A 23,321-nucleotide genomic window follows, 5' to 3' on the forward strand; every position below is an offset into this window, starting at 1 on the left:
GTTATTTGCACTGGTACAAAGTAAGTGTGAAACATTGTCATGTGAATTTGGCAGCATTTCATGTCTCTTGGCAGTCTTAGGTGGAAGTGAGAAGCGAGGGCTGGGCTGCTGTGCACAAAACAGGCACAAGTTGAAAAATTAAGATGACCAGAAAGACAAAGAACCCCCTTCAGTGTTGTCATGTGGAATGGAGAAACCATAACAGGCAATTTGTTATTCTATTTTTTTTAATTTGTATTTTTTTTTAAAAATAACTGGCACTGTAAGTCTTTTACTGTACTGGTAACCCTTCAAAGTTTTCTTATACAAGTGAAGGCTAAATGCAGCTCTTAGTCTTGGCTATGTCCCTTTAATTATCATGTGTCAGCTACTAAAGCATTTTCAATAGTTCTAATTGAAGCATGAGCCAATTTACTAATTAGCCAAGATTACGTGAGGAATACACAAAGGGAAGATGCTTCTGTGTCAATATTGCCTCCTTTACGCCCTAGGAGATCTGGCACGATGTGAACAAACTACACTGCTACCAGCTAGCCAGGCAGAGCCCTGCTGGTGAGCTCCTGGTGGTCCTGCACATTGTCCCACACAGTCCCAAGGGTGGGCATGAAGGGTCACACAAGCTGTGGACTGGGGTCATTGTCTCCACCTTAGGTACAGCTACTTCTTGCGTGGTGTCTTCTCCAGTGAACCTTTTCCCCCTGCCTGTGAGGTCCTGTAGCAGAGCTGGATGTTTCTGGCCCTGGCCCTTGCAGGAGTGGAGCAGAGATCCCTCATGTGCTGCATGTGTGGCAGGGATGGAGGCTTGCAGAAGGGCTCTGGGTCTCCTGGGCCAGTCTCAGACTTTGCCTGTGTGGAACCGCAGGGACGCAAGGAACCTCTCCAGGGGGCAGTGCTGAAGGCTTCTTCCCCCTCCTGCCTTGTCAGTCTGGGTGGACATTACAAAGGACTTTCTAAGAGTAAAGAGTGGAAATATGGGGAAAGATCATCCAGGAAATCACCTTGATAATGTGGCTTTTAGAAAGCAGTTGGGCACCACCTACTTGTCAGGAATAGCTTGGTGGGAATGGCTCTGCCTAGAGGCAGGATGATAGTTGTTTGCAGGTGTGTTTTCTGAGGTCTTTTAATTCCTTCATGACCTAAGTAGAGTTTAGCAAGGAAGGGGAGGTGCCCTACAGAAGTGCACAGCTCCTCTAAATGGGAACCACATCAGATGAAGCCAGATTAAGTTGATACTCATATGAACAAGTGATACTTCCACCATCACTTCAAGCTCTTTCTGCTCTCTTCCCTCACCTTCTTTCTGGTTGAGTCACTGTAGCATCTTCCACATTAGAAGTGTGAAGCAAGTAGTGCCTGTCTTGGTCATAATCTGGATTGGTTCTTAAATTGCCATGATTTTCTCTTGAAATTAAGCATCTCCTTGGTGAGTTTAGTGAATCTGCTTTTTGGATTTAATGATTCTGCCCTTCAAACACTTTCTGTCTTTTTCTGCATATGTGACAGCATAATTCATTGCTTCAAAATTGCTCAATTTGTTACTCTGGCCCATTGATACACAACTTCATATGACCATGGGCATCAAATCAGGCTTTTGCTGGCTTCTTCACCTTTCCTGTGAGTACTGTCACATTGCCGTGTTAAATATCCACCTCCTAGTGAATTGGGCAAAGACAGATCCCCACTATTTATAACCTCATTTAATCCCTTCTGGTTTGCCTCAAGCATGCAGCATTGCCAGCTAGTCAAAGCAGGCAACTGTCCTGCTCTGCTCTACTTGGTGGCCTCACCTCAAGTTCTGTGTGCAGTTTTGAGCACCACAATATAAAAAAGGTGCTAAGCAGTTAGAGAGTGTCTGAGGGAGGGCCATGAGGATGGGGAAGGGTCTGGAGGGGAAGCCAAGTGAGGAGTGGCTGAGGTCACTTGGTCTGCTCAGCCTGCAGGAGACTGAGGGGAGACCTCATTGTGGTCTCCAGCATCCTTGTGAGGGCAAGTGCTGGGTACTGATCTCTTCACTCTTGTGATCAGTGGCAGGACTTGAGGGAAAAACTGGGGAGGTTTAGGTTGGATATCAGGAGAAGGTTTTTTTCACCCAAAGGGCAGCTGGGCACTGGAACAGGTTCCCTAGGGAAGCGGTACAGCATCAAGCCCGACAGAGTTCAAGAAGCATTTGGACAATGCTCTCAGGCACAGGGTGTGAGGGCCAAGAGTTGGACTTGATGAGCCTGGTAGGTCCCTTCCAACTCAGAGTATTCTATGATTCTTTGACTGTTCTATGAGGTCTTCTGGCATAGTAGCTGGGCCCTATCTGTAGCTTCACAGTGAAATCCCAAACCAGTGCAGAGCTCTGGGCAGCAGTCAGACTGGTACCACATGCTTTAAACTTCATGCTGCAGGGACCTGCACCCACAGCAAATCAGATGAGGATTTGGATATATCAAGATGTGTCAAAAACATAAAGGCTTGACCCAAGGTGTATGTACTAATGATTCACATTAATGAGTTACTGAACATCTCCTGGTACATCTGGTACTGTCACAGGGATATTTACCTTGCTGTCCTGGCTGCTTTTCATCCTGGCTAATAGCATTGCACCAGGAACTCCAAACTGTGCCCTTGCACAGCCCTGCCTGTTTCAGTGGTATACACTGTGTGACATCTCCTGACTTGCATTGTTTTTAGAGTTGTTTCACATTCCAAAGTCACACAGACCCACACAGACACATGCTCTTAACCTTCTCAGCAATAATTCCTGCAAATGAGAGTGTCCACACAAAGAGATACTCAGTATTTTCTAGCACATTAATCAAATAATTGTTCAGTTGTTGCCTTATGTGTTGGAAGTGGACATGTTGTCAAATAAAATTATTTTATAGATTATCCTCTGTACTTCCCAGATGGGGAATTTAGCATCATCATGTGCACAAAGTCCTTTAGGAGAAGATCGATGTCTATTAATTTCATCTTCTGTTGCTTACTCAGGAAAATCTCATTCTTAATGTTGCTCCCCAGAGGAGCTTTTCTATCCCTGACTTTTAAAACCAGTGGTTGTTTCTAAGTGTATGTTGAAAGCAGAGCCTGGACTGCATTCATCTGAAGGCTGTTAGGTGGCAGCTTGCAATGACCTCAGAGGAAAGAAGCAAGTGAGCAGCTATCCTGACTTCTGTATGGCCAGGAGTTCCCTGGGAGTGCTGGCTTTTGGCTCACCCTGCTGTGTCACAGGCCAAATTGAAAGCGTTGCTCAGTCTGCTGAAAGCTGCACTGAGCCCTGAATTAAAGAGCCCTTCCCATCATGGTCCTCATGCACGTGTTGAGATTGGACTGTGCTGTGGCTCGGTACTGGCAGTAGGGCTTTGTGTTTTGCAGAGTAGCTCCTTGCTGCCAGGAGAGGCATTTGGATGGTCTCTGTTGTTCTCTGCTTTTAAGATGTCTGAGGTGTGTGTTGGCCCCAGTCAAACTGTCAGAGACAATGGGGAAGGCTAAAAAGTGTCCTCCTTTCCCCATGTGAAGTGGCCAGAGGCTGGGGAACAAAAGCTGCTCGGCGGGGCAAGGTGGGCTTCAGATTCCTTGCTTCCCATGGTGGTGAGCATGCCCATCAGGGCTGCTGCACGGCCAGCCCCTCTCGTGCCCGCCTCTGCCTCCATTAATTTCAAGAAGCTGTCATGATGTTCTTGCAGCAAAATGTTCCCAGGCCTCCCGCTCCCACATGCTCTCTGCCTCTCGGTGTCCTTCTGTCACATCTCTCACATTAACGTGATGTCTTCCCGGGGCAATGTTACACTCCAGCCCTTCTCTTCATCCATCTCCTCCACTCTTCATGCCTTCTGAGGAGGCAGCTCTCAGTGTGGCTGTAGGTGAGAGATGAGACTGTGTGGGAGAAATCTGTGTTTTGGCCTCCAGACAGTTTATGACAGCTTAGGACACAGCTGTATTTATGGCTGCTTTCATAGGCCTGGAGATGAGCGAAATGCTCACAGAGGTAGGGAAGCTGCAGAGTGGGGGAAAGGGCAGCCCCCACCAGCCACAGTGGACTGGGAGGGATGGCCTGGTGGGCCACCACAACTCCCCTCCATCAGCACTGTTCTTTCTGTGGTGACAGTCACGGGAGCAGCCAGCCAAGAGAAGGGCACTTCCCCTCAAGGGAGCAAACCTAGAGCTGTGCCCTCATCTGTGCAAGCTGCAGAGAGCAGCCCGGGAGCAGGGATGCTGCTCTTCCCTCTACCACAAAATCCCAGGGAAAGGTTAACTGGTCCCCATTGTGTGGCACTGGGTCAGTGAGCCCTCGCCCACCTCCCCGTGTCACTGCACGGTCCTGGCCAATTTCGGCCCTGCTCTTTTCCTCCTTGCACAGGGAGGTCTGGCAACACACTGACTCTGGAGCCAAACCTGGCAGTGGCTGCAGTTTGGTTCCCATCACCCTCATCCCACCCCACTTGGGTCCCTCGAGTATCACCTCAAGGCTCCTGCCATGTCCCCAAGGACGGAGGACCTGCTGGACACTCACCACCTCTCAGCAAAGCTGGAGAGGTCAGGCACCACTTCCTTGGATTCAGTCAGATGGGGAGAGGGGGTGCAAGGCCAAGCCTGTGTCCATGCAGGGCACCTGTGGCTTTGGCCTGATGCTTTGATCTCTCCTTCTCCTGTTGTTTCAGAGCTGGGTAAAAGGTTCTTTCCTCCTTAAAAGCTTGTAGCGAAGGAGGAAACCAGGAAGTTACTGGACTAGTCACCAAATTCAGACTCTCTTTTTGGAAAAGCCACTTGATGCTTGAGTGTGTGGTAATGGTCAAGTTTGCAGCAGAGCTGAGCTGGTCTAGGAGCCCAGAAGGTTTGTGTTCCTGACTCTAGGGGACCTGCTTTTGCCAAGACAGCACTTTGCAATGCTAGCCTCTAGGGATCTCCAGCAACTCTTCTTTCTCGAACTGCTTTTTTTACATAAAACAAGGACTACTCTAAGGAAATCTTGGCACTGTGGAACTACTTGATTAGGCATATAGGGAGGGAGGAAGGAAGGGAGTGGGGGGAGGAAGGAAGGAAGGAAGGAAGGAAGGAAGGAAGGAAGGAAGGAAGGAAGGAAGGAAGGAAGGAAGGAAGGAAGGAAGGAAGGAAGGAAGGAAAGAAGGATGGTTTGCATGCATAATATTAGCTGTACAGAGCCTTAGAATAGCTTTTTTGCAGTATGTAAGTTGATCCCCAGGAAACAGGATCTGTGATGTTTTTTCCAAGTTTGAAGCTCCTAGAATGGAAAACCATAAGCAGTGATACTTATGGTTTGAAATCCTTAAAAAAGGATTTTTAAAAGCCAGGAAACATTGTCTGCTTTTGAAAATCCCACCTTCTGTTTTGTTGTAATGAGCAAGGAAAAGATCAGAGCTATGAATCAGCTGTAGGTTTAACTCAGCAAATTGAATAAGCTTTGCAAAGTATCAGGGGTCCAGATAGCATCTGGTTCAAAAGCCAAATTCAACATCTCCAACAAAAATCCAACAAAAAATCATCATGATGAAGTCTTAGCAGAGCAGCAATATTTACACCAGAGATACACCTTTTAAAATCTTTCAGGCTGGATTAGTAGAGATTGAAGTAGTCTAGAGAAGGGGAAGAAGGCTTGCTGGCATCGATGCAGGCTGTGGGTAGAGCAGGCACTGGCAAAAATAAAGCTGATTTAGCTCAGAAAGAAGAATTGGAGGTGATTTTTTCTTACATTTTCCTGCACTGATGGATAGGCAGATGTTGTCCAAACTCGACTCCTACCCCTGTGCTGTCATTTGAAAGAGAAGGGTTGGGACCAAAATCAAGACCAGAGTCAGCACAGGGAAAATGGGATTTCCACAGCTAGAGTGCAGGAGCAATTACAGCTTGAGGGTCAAGTTGTAGGATGACCAAATAATTTTGTGGTCATTAATGATATCAATAGGAATGCAAGCTGTAGTGATGATTCTCCTATTCTGTGCTGAAATGGTGATTTTCTAGAGGCTGCTGGCCATGGCAGCATCCCCAGGGTGGGGTCACAGCATCCCCAGGGTGCAGGGCTTGGACTGCTTGTTCTCTGAAGCACTATGAGATCAAATAACAGGGTATATTTAATGCCAAAGGCTACAGGCTGAGGCACATAGAGATTTGAATTTGGGTCTATCTTTCCAGATTGCCAGTGATTGCGATTGCCAGTTCTGCTCTACTCTTCCTTTCTATTGCCAGTCAAGACTGATTGTGCACAACGTGCACCTGGGCCTGATCTGACAGCTGAGGCTGGGCAGGAAGAGGAGGCTGTTGCTGCAGGGCCATGTGTGGGTACAGAGCTGTGGGAAGCAGGGGATCTTTCACTGGCAGGAGGGGCAACTTGTCTGGTTGCTCTTGGGGGACTTGTTTTGACGTAAGGAAACACTTTTTATGTGGAACTGACTTCTGGTTTAAAAACTGCAGTTCCTTCCAGCTTGGGATTGGGGTCAACTAGAAGTCCAGGAGCCCCAAGATGGCAAGCAGATGTAATTTTGAGGAGTTACACATGCAGACAATGTTGTATTTAAGAGGGTGTTACCAGTTTGGAATCAAATCACCAATCTCTTCAGCCGTGAGCGAGGGATGGGATTGCATGAACCTTTGCAGCCACTGGGAGAATGAGGAAAGTGCAGGGGTCATTTTGAGCTTGCAACAGTCAGTTCAGCCAGGCTGAAAGAAGGCAGTGGCTTGGCAGAGTGTTTGACATGGGGTTTTTTTTGGTTCTCTTTTGATGTGAAAGTTGTGGGAGAGTAACCTCTACATACGACATGTATTTGCTGTGAAGGAAACCACGGCACGTGAGCTCTTCTTTTCCTACAAAAGAGTACAGGAACTTGTAAGAAATTTGCTAAAGGAGAGACATAGGATCTGCTGCCCAGCTGCTCCAGCAGCCAGCACTTCTTAGAGCAGGCCAATGAAGCTGAGGCAGCAGCATGGTGCCAGCAGGGTGTGGGTGCTTGTGTGGCTGCTGTTGTGTGTGAGTGTGTGTGTGTGCACAGGGGTAACAGGGTGAGGGAAGCCTGCTTCTCTGCTGGCCATCAGACCTCACTGCCCACAGGCTGAACCCTGAGCCAGTTTGCTGGGGGATTGTTTTTGTGTAACTTCACTTTGTAGTTTGGCCTGCCATTCTGCCTTTTGGTTAAACAGAAGATTGGCCAGTTGTGGAAGGGGGGCTTTAGCCTTCCTCAAAGGGCCATGTTGAGTTTGTTCAGTGGGTGAGAAAACTTTGACTCTCTAATGTACCCATTTAACTCCATCCTTCCTTGACTTTTGCTTCTCTGTTCCCCTCTCCCCTTTATGACCCTTATTATTTTTCCGTCCACAGCAAAACAGTTCACATCAAGGTAATTGATGATGAGGAGTATGAAAAAACCAAGAATTTCTTCATTGAGCTGATGAGCCCCCGCATGGTGGATATGAGTTTACAGAAAGGTGTAGTACTGGCCCTGCAGACTAACATTAACGTTCTTTCCTCCTCTCTTCCATCTCCTCCCTCCTTTTCTCTTCCTCTGATGTCTCTCTGTCTCCAACTGCTCTGCCCTAAACACTGCTGTGCGCACACACTGTGTCACATGGTACCCATGGGGTGGCATGGGGAGTGGTGCTGGGGCTGCTGAGAGGCAAAGTGGTGAGGGGGAGAGAGAGAGAAGGATGGAGAACAGTCCTGCTTGTCCATATTTCTCTGGTGACTTGAGAGGGACATTCTGCCACCCCCACTGGAGGGCCCAAGCAAATTTTGTAGTGTCAGTGGGAAGATGCTGGCTAGAAACATATCCAGCATCTCAGGAGATCATTGCCCAGCCCTGATCTATGGATTATTCCAGTCAAACCCATGTTAGAAAAGCACAGGAATCAAGACCTGGCAGACAAGCAGCTCTGTGACTTCTGAGAAGCAGTGGGCAAAGGCTGTGCGACCCCTGATCTGGTTGTCACAGAGCAACTCTGGGAGCAGGAGCTGAGGGCAAGGAAGAGTTAGTGCCCACTTTGGTTTGCCTGGAGGCTTACAGCAGCTGTGTGCTTTGCAGGGTTACTGGAGGGAGCCAGATGAGCTGGCCTCAGGGGGAAGAGGCTAGACCTGCTCCAGTGCCCAGGGCATTTCCTTTTGAGCCTTGGAGGCATCGTCCCATTGTGTCTCCTGTGAGGTCCCAGCAAAGCTGTCCATCCCCTGGGAAGACTGCATCCTCATTTGAGGAGCAGGACAGGAGGATGAGGTAGATACTATCAAGGAAAAAAAGCAATAAGATGTGCCATTTTAAAAATGGGAGTTAGAACCATCAGCCTGCTTACCAGCTTGTGGGGCTGTAGCCACTGGCAGAGACCTACCTCACCCTGCTGGGGAACGTGTCTCTCTCTTCTCCTCAGGTTCCCAGCCTAGAGTCCTTGCACATTTATTAATTGTGAGGGTATTATTAATGTATTTATTATTAATGGTAAGAAGAAATTGGTCTTCCAGCTAAAATGCAGTGGGTGGCTGAGGGTGGTGGTCCCTGGTGCTTTTGAGGCAACAGATACCCTTTCCATTACCATCTGACACTGAAAAAAAATGCGCTGCAGAAGTCGCCTTCCACTAACCATCAGCAAGGTCCTCCTCCCACTTTTCCCTCCCTCCTCACTCCCTTGCCAGCCCCCTCTGCCCCTAACACCCCCGCTCCGAAGGACCCACTGCGAGGATGCTGTGTCCGACAGGCGTGCCAACGCACACCGCCCCGGCGGGAAGGGGCTGCGTGCCAGGAGCCCGCGCTGCCACCGCCGCTGCCGCTGCTGCCGCCTCGCCTCCAGCCAGCTGACCCGCTGTACACGGTTGTCTCTCTTGTTGTCCCTACAGGAAGACCATAAGGGTTAAGATAGTAGATGAGGAGGAATACGAAAGGCAGGAGAATTTCTTCATTGCCCTTGGTGAACCGCAATGGATGGAACGTGGAATATCAGGTGTGAGATCCTCTATGAAAAAAAAAAAATGCAAAAAAGAAAAAATCAGAATCAAGTAACCAAACCCCAAATCTAGAAAATATAACCTTTCTCCTCCTTACCCTTCCTCCTTTTCTCCTCCTCCTGTAGAGGGTTTGACTTTTACTCTTTGCCCTCCTGTATTCTTGCTCTTACCCTGTTTTGGTGTCATCTCTGCCTTTAAGAGCCTAGCTTACTTCAGATCCTCCTTTTGTGCAATGCTTGAGTCTCAGAGGCTGTGTTATTTTGATTGGATTTCCTTGTCTTGATCTGTTTTTCGTTCTGAGCACACCTTTGCTGTTCTCCCTGCTCCTGCTTCTTTGCCAGGACCTTGGGGAATGCAAAAGGCAAGAGAAGGGTGTAATGCATGGCTGCCCCTTTCAGCTCCTCCTGTACTCCCCCTGTCCTTCCCTCTGTTGTTGCCTCCAGTGGCACTGCTTTGGTGCTCTTGGGTCCTTATGAAGTGCAGTGAAAAGTCCATAGGATAAGACAGAAAGTAACTTGGCTTGCTTTTTTTTTTTAAATGGTTCTTCATGTCTTCCATTTGAAAACCCCTTTAATGTGTCACAGACATCACAGTCTGTCATGCAGAGGGTGTGAAGCTCTACTGAGGTCCTACTTCATCAGCAGTGAGACCCAGGATCTCCCAGCAGACCAGGATTCATTGGTGGAATAAACCCAGACTTATGGTTGTGTCTTGCCTATATCTATCTTTGTCCTCGTCTTACATGTGTTTGACCCCTTTCTCACTGAGTCTTGCCACTGGCTTCACTGGCTTTGGAGTGGCCTGGGAGGGCCAAGATTTAAGCAGAGGCACTTTACAAAAGGGAATTCAAATCTACTTCTGGGTGCCTGTTACAGACTAGAGCCAGATGTGTGTCCCCACAGGCTTATTTCTGCTCTCAGGTGCTGCTGTTGGTGATGGGACACCTGCTGCCCATGCACTGCACAGCACAACTTTCTCTTGCTGAAATGTCTTCTAATTCTTACCTCACCAGCACAGCAGCTTCCCTGTGGCCTGTCCAAGCTCCCATAGACTGCTCCATAGGATGTTCAGGACAGACACAGGCTATGTTAGCATTTCAGTACCATATAGCTTCCGTGGACTTGTAAAATGTAAACCTAAATTTTAATACTGTCAGACTGCCTCCTGCAGCCCACAGGCAATGAGGGATATCAGGTTTCACTTTGTCAAGCACAAGCCCTCAGTTTTCACTGAAGTTCAACTGCCCTTGAGCAGAACCAGTGATCAACGTTGTTGTATCCCATGGGAGTATGTCCCAGCAATCAATTGCCCTAGAGGGTAAAGCACTTGTCAGCTTGGAGCAACACAGCGGATTTTTTTCTCAGCTGTCTGTTCTCTGCGAATCCTGCATCCTTTTCTAAACAATGAGCAGAATCAGAACATAGAATCAGAAATGGGCTGCTTTTATGAAGTCCCGCATTTCTTTTTCCCACACAGGTCATGTTGCACCTGGCTGAATAAGAACAAGTGTTTGAAAAAAATCCAAATGGCTCCTGAAGTGGTAAAATGTCCTCATTATTACTAGGACCACAGAGCCATTTTGCTGTATAATATATCTCTTATTTACATCTATATTAGCTCTAGTCAATGTGATTGTCTGATTGCAGCAGGCAGAAAAAAGGTCAGAGCTGGCCTGAACTGATCTGCAGCACAGAGCCTGCAGGCCAGGAGGTGAGGGCACACCCTCGAACAGACCCTCTTTTGCCTGGAGGAAGTAAAGGAACCTGCCAGGGAGGAGATGCAGGGCCCTGGTTGGCCTCATTACAGAAAAGTCTGAGTGAGAGCACCATGGTTTTAAAATCGAAGAGGCAGGAGATTAAGCTGCATTTAAAAATGTTGCTGGCACAAGGTGGCATAGTCGCTACACTAAATCCAGGACATCTCGAAAGATCCCCAGCTCCGTAGTGCTGCACTTTGCGGCATCTCTGATGAGCCTACCTTGTGCCTGGCATGAAGAATAAGGAGCTACGTGAGGCTTTCCCATGGAGAGCATTGTGAGCGATCAAGAGCAGATGCTGTGGCCAGCAGCTTTCACAGAATTCACGCATGAGCAGCTGGCTCCCGGCGGAGAGGAGGCAGCCGGGCCACGCGAGGCTCGCACATGCTCAGGCATTGTGCGACGTGCCACGTGGGAAGGGATGCTCATGCTGACTCCAGCACACGCGTTCCTGCCAGCATCGTGCAGGTGCTGCCATTGCCCCGTGCCCACAGACGGGGACAATCCCACACCACAGTCACCTAGCGGGGACTTTGCTGGGTTTTGCTGCGGGGATGGATGTACCCCCACATGACTTGCATGGCAAGGATAAAGCACAGCTCCTGCCTCTCCCTGGGGGACCCAGGCCTGGTAGCTTTTGAGGTAGACTATCTCTGGGTTTTCTCTACTCATGTGTTTGTTCCCAGTGCTGCAAAAAGTGTGGTTTTCTTGACAGTGTGTCCCCGTTTTGTTGTTACTCCTCACTTAGCTGTGTCACGCTGAGCCTGTGCCTAAGGAGCTGTAGGAGTATTGATGCTCTCAGCTATTTAGACCATCTTCAGAACCTCTCCTGGCTCCTCTGGAAGCAGGGTGGTGTTGGACACCTCAGATGAATGGCAGTCATGTTTGGAAGTAATCTGCAGTCCGGGTGAGCCAGAGACAGCCAGTTGTGCCTGCACTACCATAGCTTTGTGCTAAGGGTCTGCACCGGCCCAGGAACTCTCCATGCAGAGGGCAGCTCCTGGCTTACCTTAGGGATACAAACTAGGTGGCAGTGATGAAATCAGGGGTGAAATGTTCCCTGAAGTGATGGCAGAGCTGATGACAGGGAGAAGTAGTATGTGCTTTTCAAACCAGCCTGGGGCAGAGTTTGAGTGGTTTATTTTTGGATGCAGAACTTGGTCCGGAGCCTGGTACTATTCAGACCCAGTGTGCTGTCCCTGAGGGTACCCACGCTGCTGCAGGCTTCAGTGGCAGTGGTTCCTGACAGACATTCAGTGGAGGAGGATGGCATCTGGGAACAGAGCTTGCTACCACATGGTTGATTTGCATTACTGTCTGTGCTGTCCTGTACACCTACCAGTACAAAGCAGTGACCTTCAGTCAAGGAAACTTCTCCTTGGCCCTGATCAGAGCTGTAGGGCACAGGAGGTTCTCTGTGAGGGCCAGAATTCAGCATGAAATTCATCTGACTGCTCTTGCTCTCTGCACCTGCTAGCACCTCACTGGAGGAAAAATTATCTCTACTCTGAAGTGGTGGTCCAAACACAAATGCCAGTCTTCAGGTCGACCAGGGCTTGCAGAACACAGAACAGCCACTGATACAGCTTTGAACTGGAATATTTTGCGTCATCTGCAGATACTGCTCCTCACTCTTCATCCCCAGTTACATTAGTTACGTCAGTCATGCTGCTTTGAGCCTTGGGACACTCAGTTAACCCTTGCTGTAAAGAAAGCTGACCATTTTACTCCTGCTACATAGATGCTATATCTACTTTGTCTCACAGGTTATCTGTTCTTTTTCACCAATCACTTTCTGCAGCTGGAGTTTTTCAAAGACTCTGTGATCATCCAAACAACTCACATCAAGTAGTTTTACTGTAGCAGCTCTTTTTTTAGATGTGCTCCAATAATTCAAAGAGATGAGAACAGATCTGAGATTGGTAACTTGCCAGCCTGGCCTGTGATGACGACCAGTACTGACTCAGTAGTGGCATATCAGATGCACAGAACACTGGCAAAGATGCTGCTTGCTGCAAGCTTGTTATATTTAAGTGAATGAGTAAAAAGAAATCAAAGAGAGAGACTCACACTCTTTGCTTGGCTAAGGGTGGTAAATGTTGCTTTTCCCTATCCTCCTGGCCATTTCCCAGGTTTCCTGACTTCTTTTGTCCTCTCAATTTCTAAGAAATTAATCTTCAAATGCTTGTTGTCTCACCTTTCCTCCATATGCAAAGTCTTGCAAACTGAATCCCTGTTTACTGAGTGCTGCAGGGCTTTGAAACTTCCCTGCACCCTGAACCACATTCCTGGGCATCCTTTTGTCAGCACCTTTTTAAAGGGTTCCTGCAGGGAAAAGGGTCTCTTCATTTATGAGGAGATGGTGTCTGTTGGCTTAACCATTGCTCTCATAGCAGCTCTGCTATCGTGTCAGCTCACAACTCAGGATGTGGATTTTGCTGCTGTCCCAGCAAGATTTTGAAGTAATACTTTCTGCACACATCAGCTTTCACACTTTTTCCACAGCCTGGATTACAGGAGAAAAAATTGCTTTGCGTTCCCTGGATAAAGCTTCTCTTCTGCTTAAATTGTGGCTAATCTTGGTGTTGATAGAGTCTAAATGGCAAGTGTGGGCACTTTGGAAGATTTCACTTGATTGCAGATAATGGTGCCAATGGCATTTGGAAAAATATGTTACATGAGGGTTCCTGGGAATCAGCTTGTGAGAATTCAACTCATGGCACAGTGGTGGAAGATTCAACCTCAGGATGCTTGAAGGGTGAATCTTTAGGGTTATGTTTCGTAAAAGGGACTGACAACCTTCATGCGAAGTTTTGCTTCAGAAAGCATGTCTCCCACAAGATATTGCTTTGCTGGAAATAGGAGTACAGATGGCTGGCAAACACTGATAACATCTGGTTGGCATGCCCTGGCTTGGGAGGATTTTGTCTGAAGTCTTCTCAGCTCTCCCAGCAGAGAGTCAACTGGTGCAAACAAATCTCATAGCACATCACCTTCTAATCAAGTGTCAGCACCTCTGATGGAAAAGCTTTGTGCCCAGAGGGAGGATGTGACTGGGAGTCGCAGAGGAAGGATTAAACTGCAAAGAAGGAAGGATTCCCAGCTTGGATTGATCCATCAAGTTATCTATATCAAAATATTGATGAAATTATTTGACTTGGTACAAAGATCCATGCCTGTTTAAGATAAGCTGTATTGATACTTGTGCTGCAGTTTTCTGAAGTGTGGACAGATGGTAAGAAATTTCTCCTTTATCCACTTCATCAGCTGATGAGAATAGCAAAAAAAATGTTAGATTTCTGTTGCCTCATTCCCTCAAGGTTTAATAATTTGCTCACAGCTCTGTGATGAGGCTGAATGCTGCTGATTCTCCTGATGGAGAGGAGTTTCTTGGAGTCTGCAAGAGCTTTGCTGTTGACTTCAATAATAGCATTCGGGCCAGTGCTGCAAAATCTCTGCCTTGTTTAGCCTAAAAAAAACTCCATGTTTACATCTCTTCACAATCTATTAGGGAAACAGTTTACTCACCTCAGTGAGCAAATCTAGAAGCAGAGCCTGTGGATAGTTACATCTGGAAGGTGGAGGATCATTATCTCTTTGGGGAATTGAGCCTGTGTTTTGTATGGTCACTTTTTTGGTCACCTTTGAGTGTGCAGGGGTGGAGGCAGTGTGTTCTCTTTGCCTTTGGTATCCTGTGACTGCCCTGCTGTGTGACTGAGAGTCTCTTCAAAATTCATCCTCCCCTCCCTCATTTCAACTCACTCTCTAAATCCCAGGCCTTTAACAAGGATCCTCTTATCTACACAGTGGCTTCTCTGAGTCTTTAGAGAAACTGATTAGAAAAGATTTATGTTAATGAAGAATGAGTCCAGAATAAAGCATGCAGCATAGTCAAATCTCTCAGTGAGATAAGCAGCAGAGAAAAGTATTTGACTGTTTAGAAAAAAGCTGACACACATTCAGCCCATCAGGTTACTGTAAACACAGGATTGCTGGATTGCTGGATTGCTGGTCTGCATCAATCCCAAGCTTGGTTCCTCTTGCTTTAAGCTTTTTGGAGTCAATGCAGGAGGTCATGAAATTCCTGATCTGTAACTCACACCAACATGCATGTCACAGCAGAATTTGACCTCAAAGTACACAAAAAAATGCTTTTTAGGTAAATTAAAAGCCATTAGATTAAATGGCTTATTAGTAAACAGATTTTTAGCAGCTTTTTAAAATTTAGGTCCAAATTGTCCATTTTCAGGGGTGGCAAGAGAAGCAGAGTTCGTGCATGCAATTTTGACTTCACATAGTGAAAACCAAGCCTTCAGGGCAGAGAAACCCCAGTGACAGAAGAACCAGAGGGAGCCAGAGCTAAAGGCTTTGGGTCCTCCTGGGTGAGTCAGCATCACAGCCCCCTTATCTGCTGGCACATGTGTTTGTCCACAATCACACCATGCAAGGGTTAGGTGAGGGATACTTGGGACTGCTATTTTGGGTTTGGCTGCTGAACTAATTTTAGCAGTTCCCTGTAAGAGTACACATGTTAAGCTTCTGAGACTACCTGAGATGCCAAGAGCAGTGAGGTGGCCTGGCTTGGCCCCATAAAGAGCGTGATGTGCAGAGCAGCAGTGCAGGAGAGGGAGGGGTGCCCTGGGGAGGACTGGAGGGATGCAGCCCAGGCTGGGGAGAGTGGAGGGAGTCTTGTGGGATGGGAGCAGCACGGAGGCCCTCAGTGAAGCTGGTACAGGTACAGCATCCCCAGATGGGCTGTCAGGAAACATTACAGGTCAGGGCTAAGGGCACATTAGCAGATGTGTGTGCAGGAAGAAAGCTTTAGTCCATGAAATCATTTTCTTGCTTGCATGCACAGCATTCACTCAGAAATATAAAGATAAAATAATCCTTTGGCTTTCTGCATGCTGTATTCTTGATGTTTCATTCATAGCTTTATAGGCTTCTTCAAATATTCATGTATCATATCATAAGTGAAAGGGAGAAAAATTGTTCTTTTTCAGGCTCACAAGTAAATGGGGGAAAAAATAAACTCAAATCCCAGAGCAGTATAATAACAGTTTTAAAAAACATGAGGAACCAATGGGGTTTTTAATAGCCACAGTAGCTTAGGGTCCCAGTAATATTTCATTATATTACATTTTAACACCAAATTGACCCATTGCAATAATGCTTGTAATTGCAAAAGGCAAATTAAATTTCTGCACATTGTCTGGAGAACCAGAAGACCATGGGGTACTGATGAGCCTGTTGGAAAGTTCAAGGAGAGGTGTGTGGCTGATAGGAGGCGGTGCAGACTGAGAAAACATCCCATCACGTCTTGTGGCTCAGTGGGACAGTACTTAATGCAGAATGTACTCATTAATAGTTTTCCCAAAGATTTTGACTCTCAAAAGGAATTGACCCTGAAACAGAAGGGATGTTCAGCAAGGAGTCTCTTCATTTCACCTTTCACTGTGCCTCTACCTGCCTGCACGGGCATTTGCCCACAGTTCTTCCAGCAGGGGAGATGGACCAAAGGATGAAGATCTTGACTGGGTCAGTGTCTCTCTGCAGGCTGTTGGGAAAGCTGTGCCCATGGTTGCTGCTCAACAGAGCAAGGAAGTGACTGGGTATCAGGACTCAGGACTAGTTTCCCTGGTTCTGCCATGGATGTGCTGTGCAACCTTTGATAAATTGCTTAGGAAATCACTTTCAAATGGCACAGATACAATTGGGTGCATCTGTATAAGAGTACCTGCTTTTCAGAGGCCCAAACCAGCAAGTCTGGGGAAATTAGCACTTTTGGACTCCAGCCCACTTCTGAGTTTGCAAAATGTTCCCTTTAGCTTCTTTTTGCTTGCTTCACCATCTGTCAAATGGGGCTGTTAATACTGACTCTGTACAGAGTTTTAAGCTTCAGAGACTAAAAGTGCATGATAATAAGTGCTAATAATTACAATACTGTCATCACATGCAACCAAGTCTTTGGGGATTGGTTTGCTGTTTGAAAGACAAGTGGAAGTTAAAGCTAAGGCACAGACTTGGTGCTTGGTCCCTCTCAAAGGGCTTTTGAGTTTTTTGCTATACAGACTCTGCTGTAGCTGGTTTGATATACTTGGATGTAAGTTATGGTTGTCTGTGGGTTACACTTAAGAGGGATCAGCCAGATGTTTCTTTATGACAGGTCTGGTGAGTGGGGAAATCAAGAGAGGAGAGGGTCAGGGGGGTCACTGCCCAAGAGGGGTGGGCTGTGTCTGTATGGAAAGCCAAGGTAAGGTCATCCATTGCAAGGACCTTCACCCTTTTCTCCTCTTTTCCTCCCACCTTGAATCTCAGAGGACCATGCAATCACATTTCCTGACAGGCAGTTGCATCCCACTTTGGTGATATTGCATGGCCTGTGTCCATGCAGCACTGTCAAGCAGACCAGCAATTTGGAACAAAACGATGCAGGAGGACTCAAACAGTGATTCTCTACACGTGCTTATGCTCCTCTAGGCACCCAGACCCTCTGAAAGTGGTACCTATGAGGTGTGGGATAGGTGTAGGTGAGCTAGAGCATCATCCTGAGGGATGACACATGGCTGTGTTACCCCCTGCCCCTTTTGACACTGAAGGCCATCTGTTTTATCAATGCCTCCCTCTGATGCTGCTCTTCTCAATGAGCTGCCCATCACCTTCTCTTCTCAGTACCTACAAGTTTATTGGGGGTCCTCCGTTGTGCCAAGCCCTGCCACAACCACACATTCCTGGCTTAAGTGGGGGCACCTCCCGTGCCTTTGGGTTGTGTCAGGCCCCAGTGGCAAGTGTAACTGCCCTCCTTCCTCCCTTCCCATTTCCCTTTCCCTCCTTCACACTTCCCTCCAGCTGCATCCCATCCCTTTGCCTTTGTTGGGGGGAAGGGGTGACTTTGGGGAGCCAGTGTCGTGGTGCTCACTGGAGCACCCCAGTCTCCTCTCCATCTTGCTGCTGTGGTGTCTGCTCTCCAGCCTGTGCCCAATATGCAGCCCCGGTGAGCTCGCACGCTGCCTTGCACCATGTCCATTGCTCAGTGACAGCCTTCATCTGCCAAACAGTTTTTTCCTGTTGGATATTAACTTTTTCCGTCTTCTTCTTTTCTCTCTCTGTCTTTCTTATGTTCTTCTCTCACCACAGCCCTACTGCTCACACAAGGTAAGTGCTTTTTCTCCTTTCCACTGGCTGCTCTGTCTCTTTTTTTTGTTCCCTTTGGTCAGACTCCCCCTGTTTGTGTTTGTTGTGTTGTAGAAAACCCCAGCTCATGGTGTTTGTGTCTAGCATGAACTAGTTAAGAGAAGTACAATTAAGAAAATACCAGTGATTGATTGACATCTAAGAGCATTTCCCATAATCCAGGTTTTTCCTTGCAGTTTGGGGGAAATGATCCAGACAGAGTTGCAAAGCAACGCATGCCGCTATGCCTGGTCTGAAGCTATGACTTGGGCCTCTCTTTAGGTAGATCTGGTGCTTGGGTTGTGCTGATGCACTGCAGAAGATGGGGATTTCTGCAAGGAGGTGACAGTGTGGGACAGTGTTGCCAGGGGTGGGCAAGAGTACAAGGTTGTGCAGGTGTCCTCTCCCCATGGAGGGTCACACATCACCCTCAGTGCCTTCACCTGCGTGAAGCTCCAGCTCCCATCCTGGGGAGTCCCCAGGGTGTGCCCAGCACCAGAGAAATACCACCAGAATATGATCAGCACCTGCACCATTTCCCTCCTCATCCTCAGCTCTGGTTCTGCACTCTGCATCTCCTTTCCCTGTATCAGGATTTCGTGTGCATTAATACAGAGCCCCTCTTCATTGCCTGAAATTCCCATTACACTGGTCTGTCTTTATCCCACTGTGGTGCAATGTACATCTAGTGTACTGTTATTCCTTCAGTTCCAGATGTGATTACTGTTGAATTTCCACTAAAGAAGCATTTCTTGAAGGATAAGGGTGGGCATGCAGGGTGCAGAGAGGAGCTCGAAATCCTGCAGGTTTGTGAGCTGAGCTGAAAACCAAAGCATTCACAATGCCTGAGCTGTGCTGCAAATCAAAGGAGCAGCATCTGCCATGCAGGCTTCAGTCCAGCCCTTTTCAGAGGATACCAAATCTGCTGCACAGGGGATGTCCTGAGCCCGTGGGCTGTTGGACTAATTAGAAAATTGCTAGTGGCAGGCAGAAATCCCCAGTTTCCCAAATACCAGCTTAGGGTATTTATGGGAAGCTCCTCAGAATGGTTTGGATGGTTTCCTTTGTTACCTCTTCAGATGCAAGAGGACTGGAAATAAGTTGAGCAGAGCCTTCTTCCCAGTAATTTCATTGCTTTAATTCAGTAGCTGTCTAATTTGATCAGAACCCCTGGAACCAAATAATCTCTCTTTAAAATAACATAACGTTCCTTCCTCTGTTTTGATCCAGCCTGATTGCTTTTGGCAGCTGTTATTGGAGAACTTGATCATCAGCTATGAAAAGTTTAACTTTTCAGTTCATCAGAGAGAGAGAGCCTCCTTGCTGTCTGGTGAGGGTCCCTGGGGTGCCCCCCTTGCCGACCTAACTCAGGGTGCCCTCTGTGCATGTCACCTGTACTGGGCTTGTGGTGCTTGGCCCCCACACGTGCTTCAATCCAGCAGCAGGCCGGGAAGCAGGCACGTGCTGGAGTGTCACTCAGCAGCAATCACAGCTAATCAGTGGGGAGAGAAGTGACGTCCTCGTTTAGTCCATGTCATGTTAGATTTAGGTTACACAGGCGCACAGGAATCTTGGTTTTAAAACTGTGTTATTGAATGTTTCAGTGGACTCCATCTGTCCCGTGCCTCGTCCCTTGCCTCCAGGAGCAGCTTGCACATCTCTTCCTGGGCAGCATCCCATTCCTGGGAACATGTCCCTGGGACTTCTGGGTGCCCTGGCATTCCTCTCCAGCCCTGGGGCATTCCCCTTCCCGTGGCACCACTTTGGGAGGGCCAGCAGCTGCACAGCCGCACTCACAGGAGTGGTCCCTTCTCTTCACAGAAAGTGTGGGTGTCCTGATGGATGAGCTCAAGTGACAATGCCACTCTTGTCCCAAGAGTTCTTATCTGGGGAGAAATGAGGGATCCTGACTTTGTCCCCACCCCAGCCTTGCAGGGCCCTCCCAAGGAAAGCAGGGCTGTGAACTTTACACAAGGTGAAGTAACTGGGCAGGGCATTGGTTCTGCTCAGCATTTATTTCTTCCAAATTTCTTCTGTCTCTGAGCCATGCAGTGCTTGGCCATGTGTCCAGTGCCAACTGGTCAGGCTTCAGAGTGGTATGGGATTGCTGTGGAGAGACTTGAAAGTCTGGGGTTTTTTTTTAACCTTATGTTTTGACACTGGCAATGACCTCTCTGTGTATTGTTTATACAGGAAAATACTTGATATCAAAGTGCAGAGGTACTCCAGTTGTCCCTGCCTTTGCCCTCAGTGGACGAGCTCCTCTCAAGGTCTTTCCAGCCTTTGCAAAAGTCACTGAAAGCTTGAGCACAGCCTTTGCTTGAAAGTTCCTGGGCTCAAGTGATCTAGATCTGTAAAGAGCTATGGAATTATCTAAATTGTAGATACTTCTATAGCATAATTTATATTTATTCATCCAGTTCAAAGAAAATATTTCTAGATATGTTTGTTTATGCATTAAAACTTGTCCACTTTGCAGTGGGAAAGACTGAGGAGCAGAGATGCTGGTTGTCTGGCCAGCTGGGGATGGTCATGACAGCAGCAATCTCAAGGCAGAGCCAGGAGTAGAATAATGCTCAGTTCCCAGCCCTGTGCCTTAGCCTCCCTCTTATGAATGTGCAGCATTTCCCAATTAGCATTAAGGAATGCTGGGGCATGTATATGGGATGTATCATGTCTCAGAAATAGCTTTCAGGGCTAAGTAAGCAGATTCCTTACATTTTAGAAGGCAAGCTAGGCTGGCAGTGCTTGTATGTGGGCATGTGCTTCCGTAAAGGGCATATCCATATGCTAATCTCCAAAACCAGAGTGTCTTTTAGCCAGAAGTCTTCCCCAGTTGTGACTGACAGCTTGACAGTGCTCTGGAGAGAGGAAGTCATTAATGCTCACTATTTACTTTGTTTAGCCAGGATTATATGTTATTAAGCCACACACAAAAAAAAAATACCATTTTAATTGTTGTTTTAATTTCTTCTTAGCAGCATAGTCCCCATGAGAGGTGACCTTCATGCAGATAAATGCCCACTCCAGAAATGGATGGAGATAAGATAGCTCAAGGAGTGTGAAATAGCCTTCATAGCAATCTTTCATGAATACATTGCAGGTTTTAGTCCAATTTATTCAGCAGCTGTCAGGGAATACAAACTGGTCCATGGTTGTTTGGTAGTATTGCAGCATTGCCTAGGTGATGAATATCTACCTCTCTGATGGTGTTACAGAGCCTTCCTGTTGCCTGCTTCAGTTCAAAAGATGCTGTGGACAGATTACACCATAGAAATGGACTTTATCTAACTTTGCTTTATAATGTGTCCAGGAGGCCACAGGCAATGTCTAGTTCCTCTTTGATCCCCTGCAGTCTGAAGGAGATCGAGTGAGCAAGCAATGCAAGATGTGGGAACACAGCTCAGTACTCCCCTTTCCCTGGAAGAAACACAAGGAGGAGGGGATAGCTTACAGTATTTTGAGCCCAAGAAATGGCCTGTCATGTGCAGGTCTGAAAGTGCTTTGCAGATCACCACAGCTCAAGTCCTGGGATGGCCCTGCAGACATAAGTTGAGACAGACAGCCTGAGACAGATGGGGGATGAAAACTGAGCAGTGAGCGTGGCAGGGACATGCCCAGGGCTGCAGAGCACAGCAGTGGCAGGACCATAACCAGGAGCTGCTCAGCCCCCTTGTCTGTCATGGTTTTAAGGGTCTCAACAAAGCAGAATGAGAGCATAGAGTGGTTTATCTGAGAACCTCTCCTTGCTTCCTGCACAGGCCAGCACCTAGTGGGTATCAGCTGTGGTATCAGCTAAGGCTGTTGCTACCCAGCCCAAGCAAAAGCTCATTCCTCCCACCCAGCCTTTAATTTTACTACACCTGTTGTCTCACCTGCTTGTAGCATATTCTCTCTAACTCATTGGTTCCCTGGCACCAGGAGCAGGGTACCTTGGTGGAGCAACTGGCTCAGCAGCCCCAGCTTGCCTGACCCCCCAGCCTGTGTGTGCTCCTGGAGCCCAGAGGTTCCTAATGCTCAGTAGATAGCACATACCTAGGTGCCAGAGCAGACAGGGTCCAGGGGACCCCTCTCTGGCCACCTTCCCCTTCCCAGGGAGGAGGTTAGAGGCAGCCCAGAAGGTCCTGGCAAGCTCTGTTCTCAATAGGCACAGCCAGACCTTATCAGGCTTAATTGGAGTTGACAGCAGGGAGTCCACGGTGCAATCCGCATTGAAAAGTAGGTACTGATGCAGATATAAACAGAAATCAGGCTAGTTAATTATTAAGCTGCAGTTTGGCAGCATTCACCTTGACAGACTTGACCTTCCAGATTAAAATCTGTCTCCCAACGCACAAACTCATCCTCACTCCCCCTTACTTTATATTTTATTTATCTTAGCCCTTGGTAATCTTCTTTGCAGGCTACCACACTGGGGTGGTGTGTGACACTGATGTGTGACACACCTCACAGATGTCCTGTCTCTGCTTCCTGGAGGAGCCCTCCAAGACCCCAGCCCTTCACCAGCCTGTGTGGGAGCATGTTCCACACTTGCTGCAGGGATGGCAAACTCCTGCAGCCATAGAGGCAGGCTGATGCACCCTGTGCTGTCTGAAGTGCTTCCCTGATATGCAGGAGCATTTGGATTGTTCTCTGCCACTGGGCTGTTTATTCCTTCTCAGCTGTTGGGTCAGTACACATAGGCTCAACTCAGCCCTCAGCATCCCATTGAAACAGGCAGACCCAACAGGCCTGGAGCAGGCTTAGGATGGGATCTGGTGTTTTGCAGAGGCTTACACTGATTCCTGCCACAGGATGCTCACATGTTCCTAAACAGTAGGTGGGCAGAATTGGTGGAATCATAGGTGCTTCATATCACTCCTTGGAGGTGCTTAGCTCCCTGCCTTAGGTCTGGGGAAAAAATACCAGCTGGGCTCCTAAATTTGTCCTTCCTGCCACTGCCTTAATTTCAGAGGACAGACAGCAGCCTGGTTTTTAGCATCTCTGGGTTACTTGCACGAGTGCACTGAACATGATCCAGCACAGTACTGACATGGGAGTCTTGTGTTTTTCTCCTACATTAGGATGGAGCCTCAGTGAAAATACAATGGCAGCTTTAATGTGCTTTGTTTTCCTGTTGCACGTTCACAAATGTGACTGTATTTTAATGAGACATTAAGGAATTACCTCCTTTCTCCCTTATCCAAAAGCTTCCATTATTAACATTTCTATGAGGTGCTCCCTGTGGCTGTTCTCCTGTGGTTTGCTTGCGGCTGACATTGAAAAACTTAGCTTGGCAGTCATGTTCAATCATCCGTCCCCCACAGGATGCCCTTGATGTGCCTCCTTGGGTGCCCGTGTTCTTCTCTCTGCACCCCAGTTTGTTGTATACAGGGCAGAGGAGGTGACATCAGGGCCTCCATTATTCATGCCTCTGTGGATGTGCTGTCAGTAGGCTGAAGGTCTCCTTGACAGTCAGCTTGTCTC

The 23,321-nt window shown here is 47.7% G+C and overlaps 1 protein-coding gene across 7 annotated transcripts in view; it reads left to right on the forward strand.

Annotated features, from left to right (window-relative positions):
* Nucleotides 1-23,321, forward strand: part of SLC8A3 (solute carrier family 8 member A3) — a 90,161-nt gene that overhangs the window by 61,169 nt on the left and 5,671 nt on the right. For 2 of the 7 annotated variants that reach the window (XM_062494348.1, XM_062494349.1), the window contains exons 2-3: nt 8,819-8,922; nt 17,820-17,837. In XM_062494348.1, the coding sequence (XP_062350332.1) occupies nt 8,819-8,922; nt 17,820-17,837 (122 nt within the window). Of the gene's footprint in view, nt 1-7,318; nt 7,431-8,818; nt 8,925-17,819; nt 17,838-18,409; nt 18,457-19,631; nt 19,657-21,512; nt 21,531-23,321 lie in introns of all 7 variants that reach the window. The other 5 variants (XM_062494347.1, XM_062494353.1, XM_062494350.1 and 2 more) reach the window with 5 other exon arrangements.

Source organism: Cinclus cinclus, chromosome 6, assembly GCF_963662255.1.
Source record: "Cinclus cinclus chromosome 6, bCinCin1.1, whole genome shotgun sequence".
Taxonomy (NCBI): domain Eukaryota; kingdom Metazoa; phylum Chordata; class Aves; order Passeriformes; family Cinclidae; genus Cinclus; species Cinclus cinclus.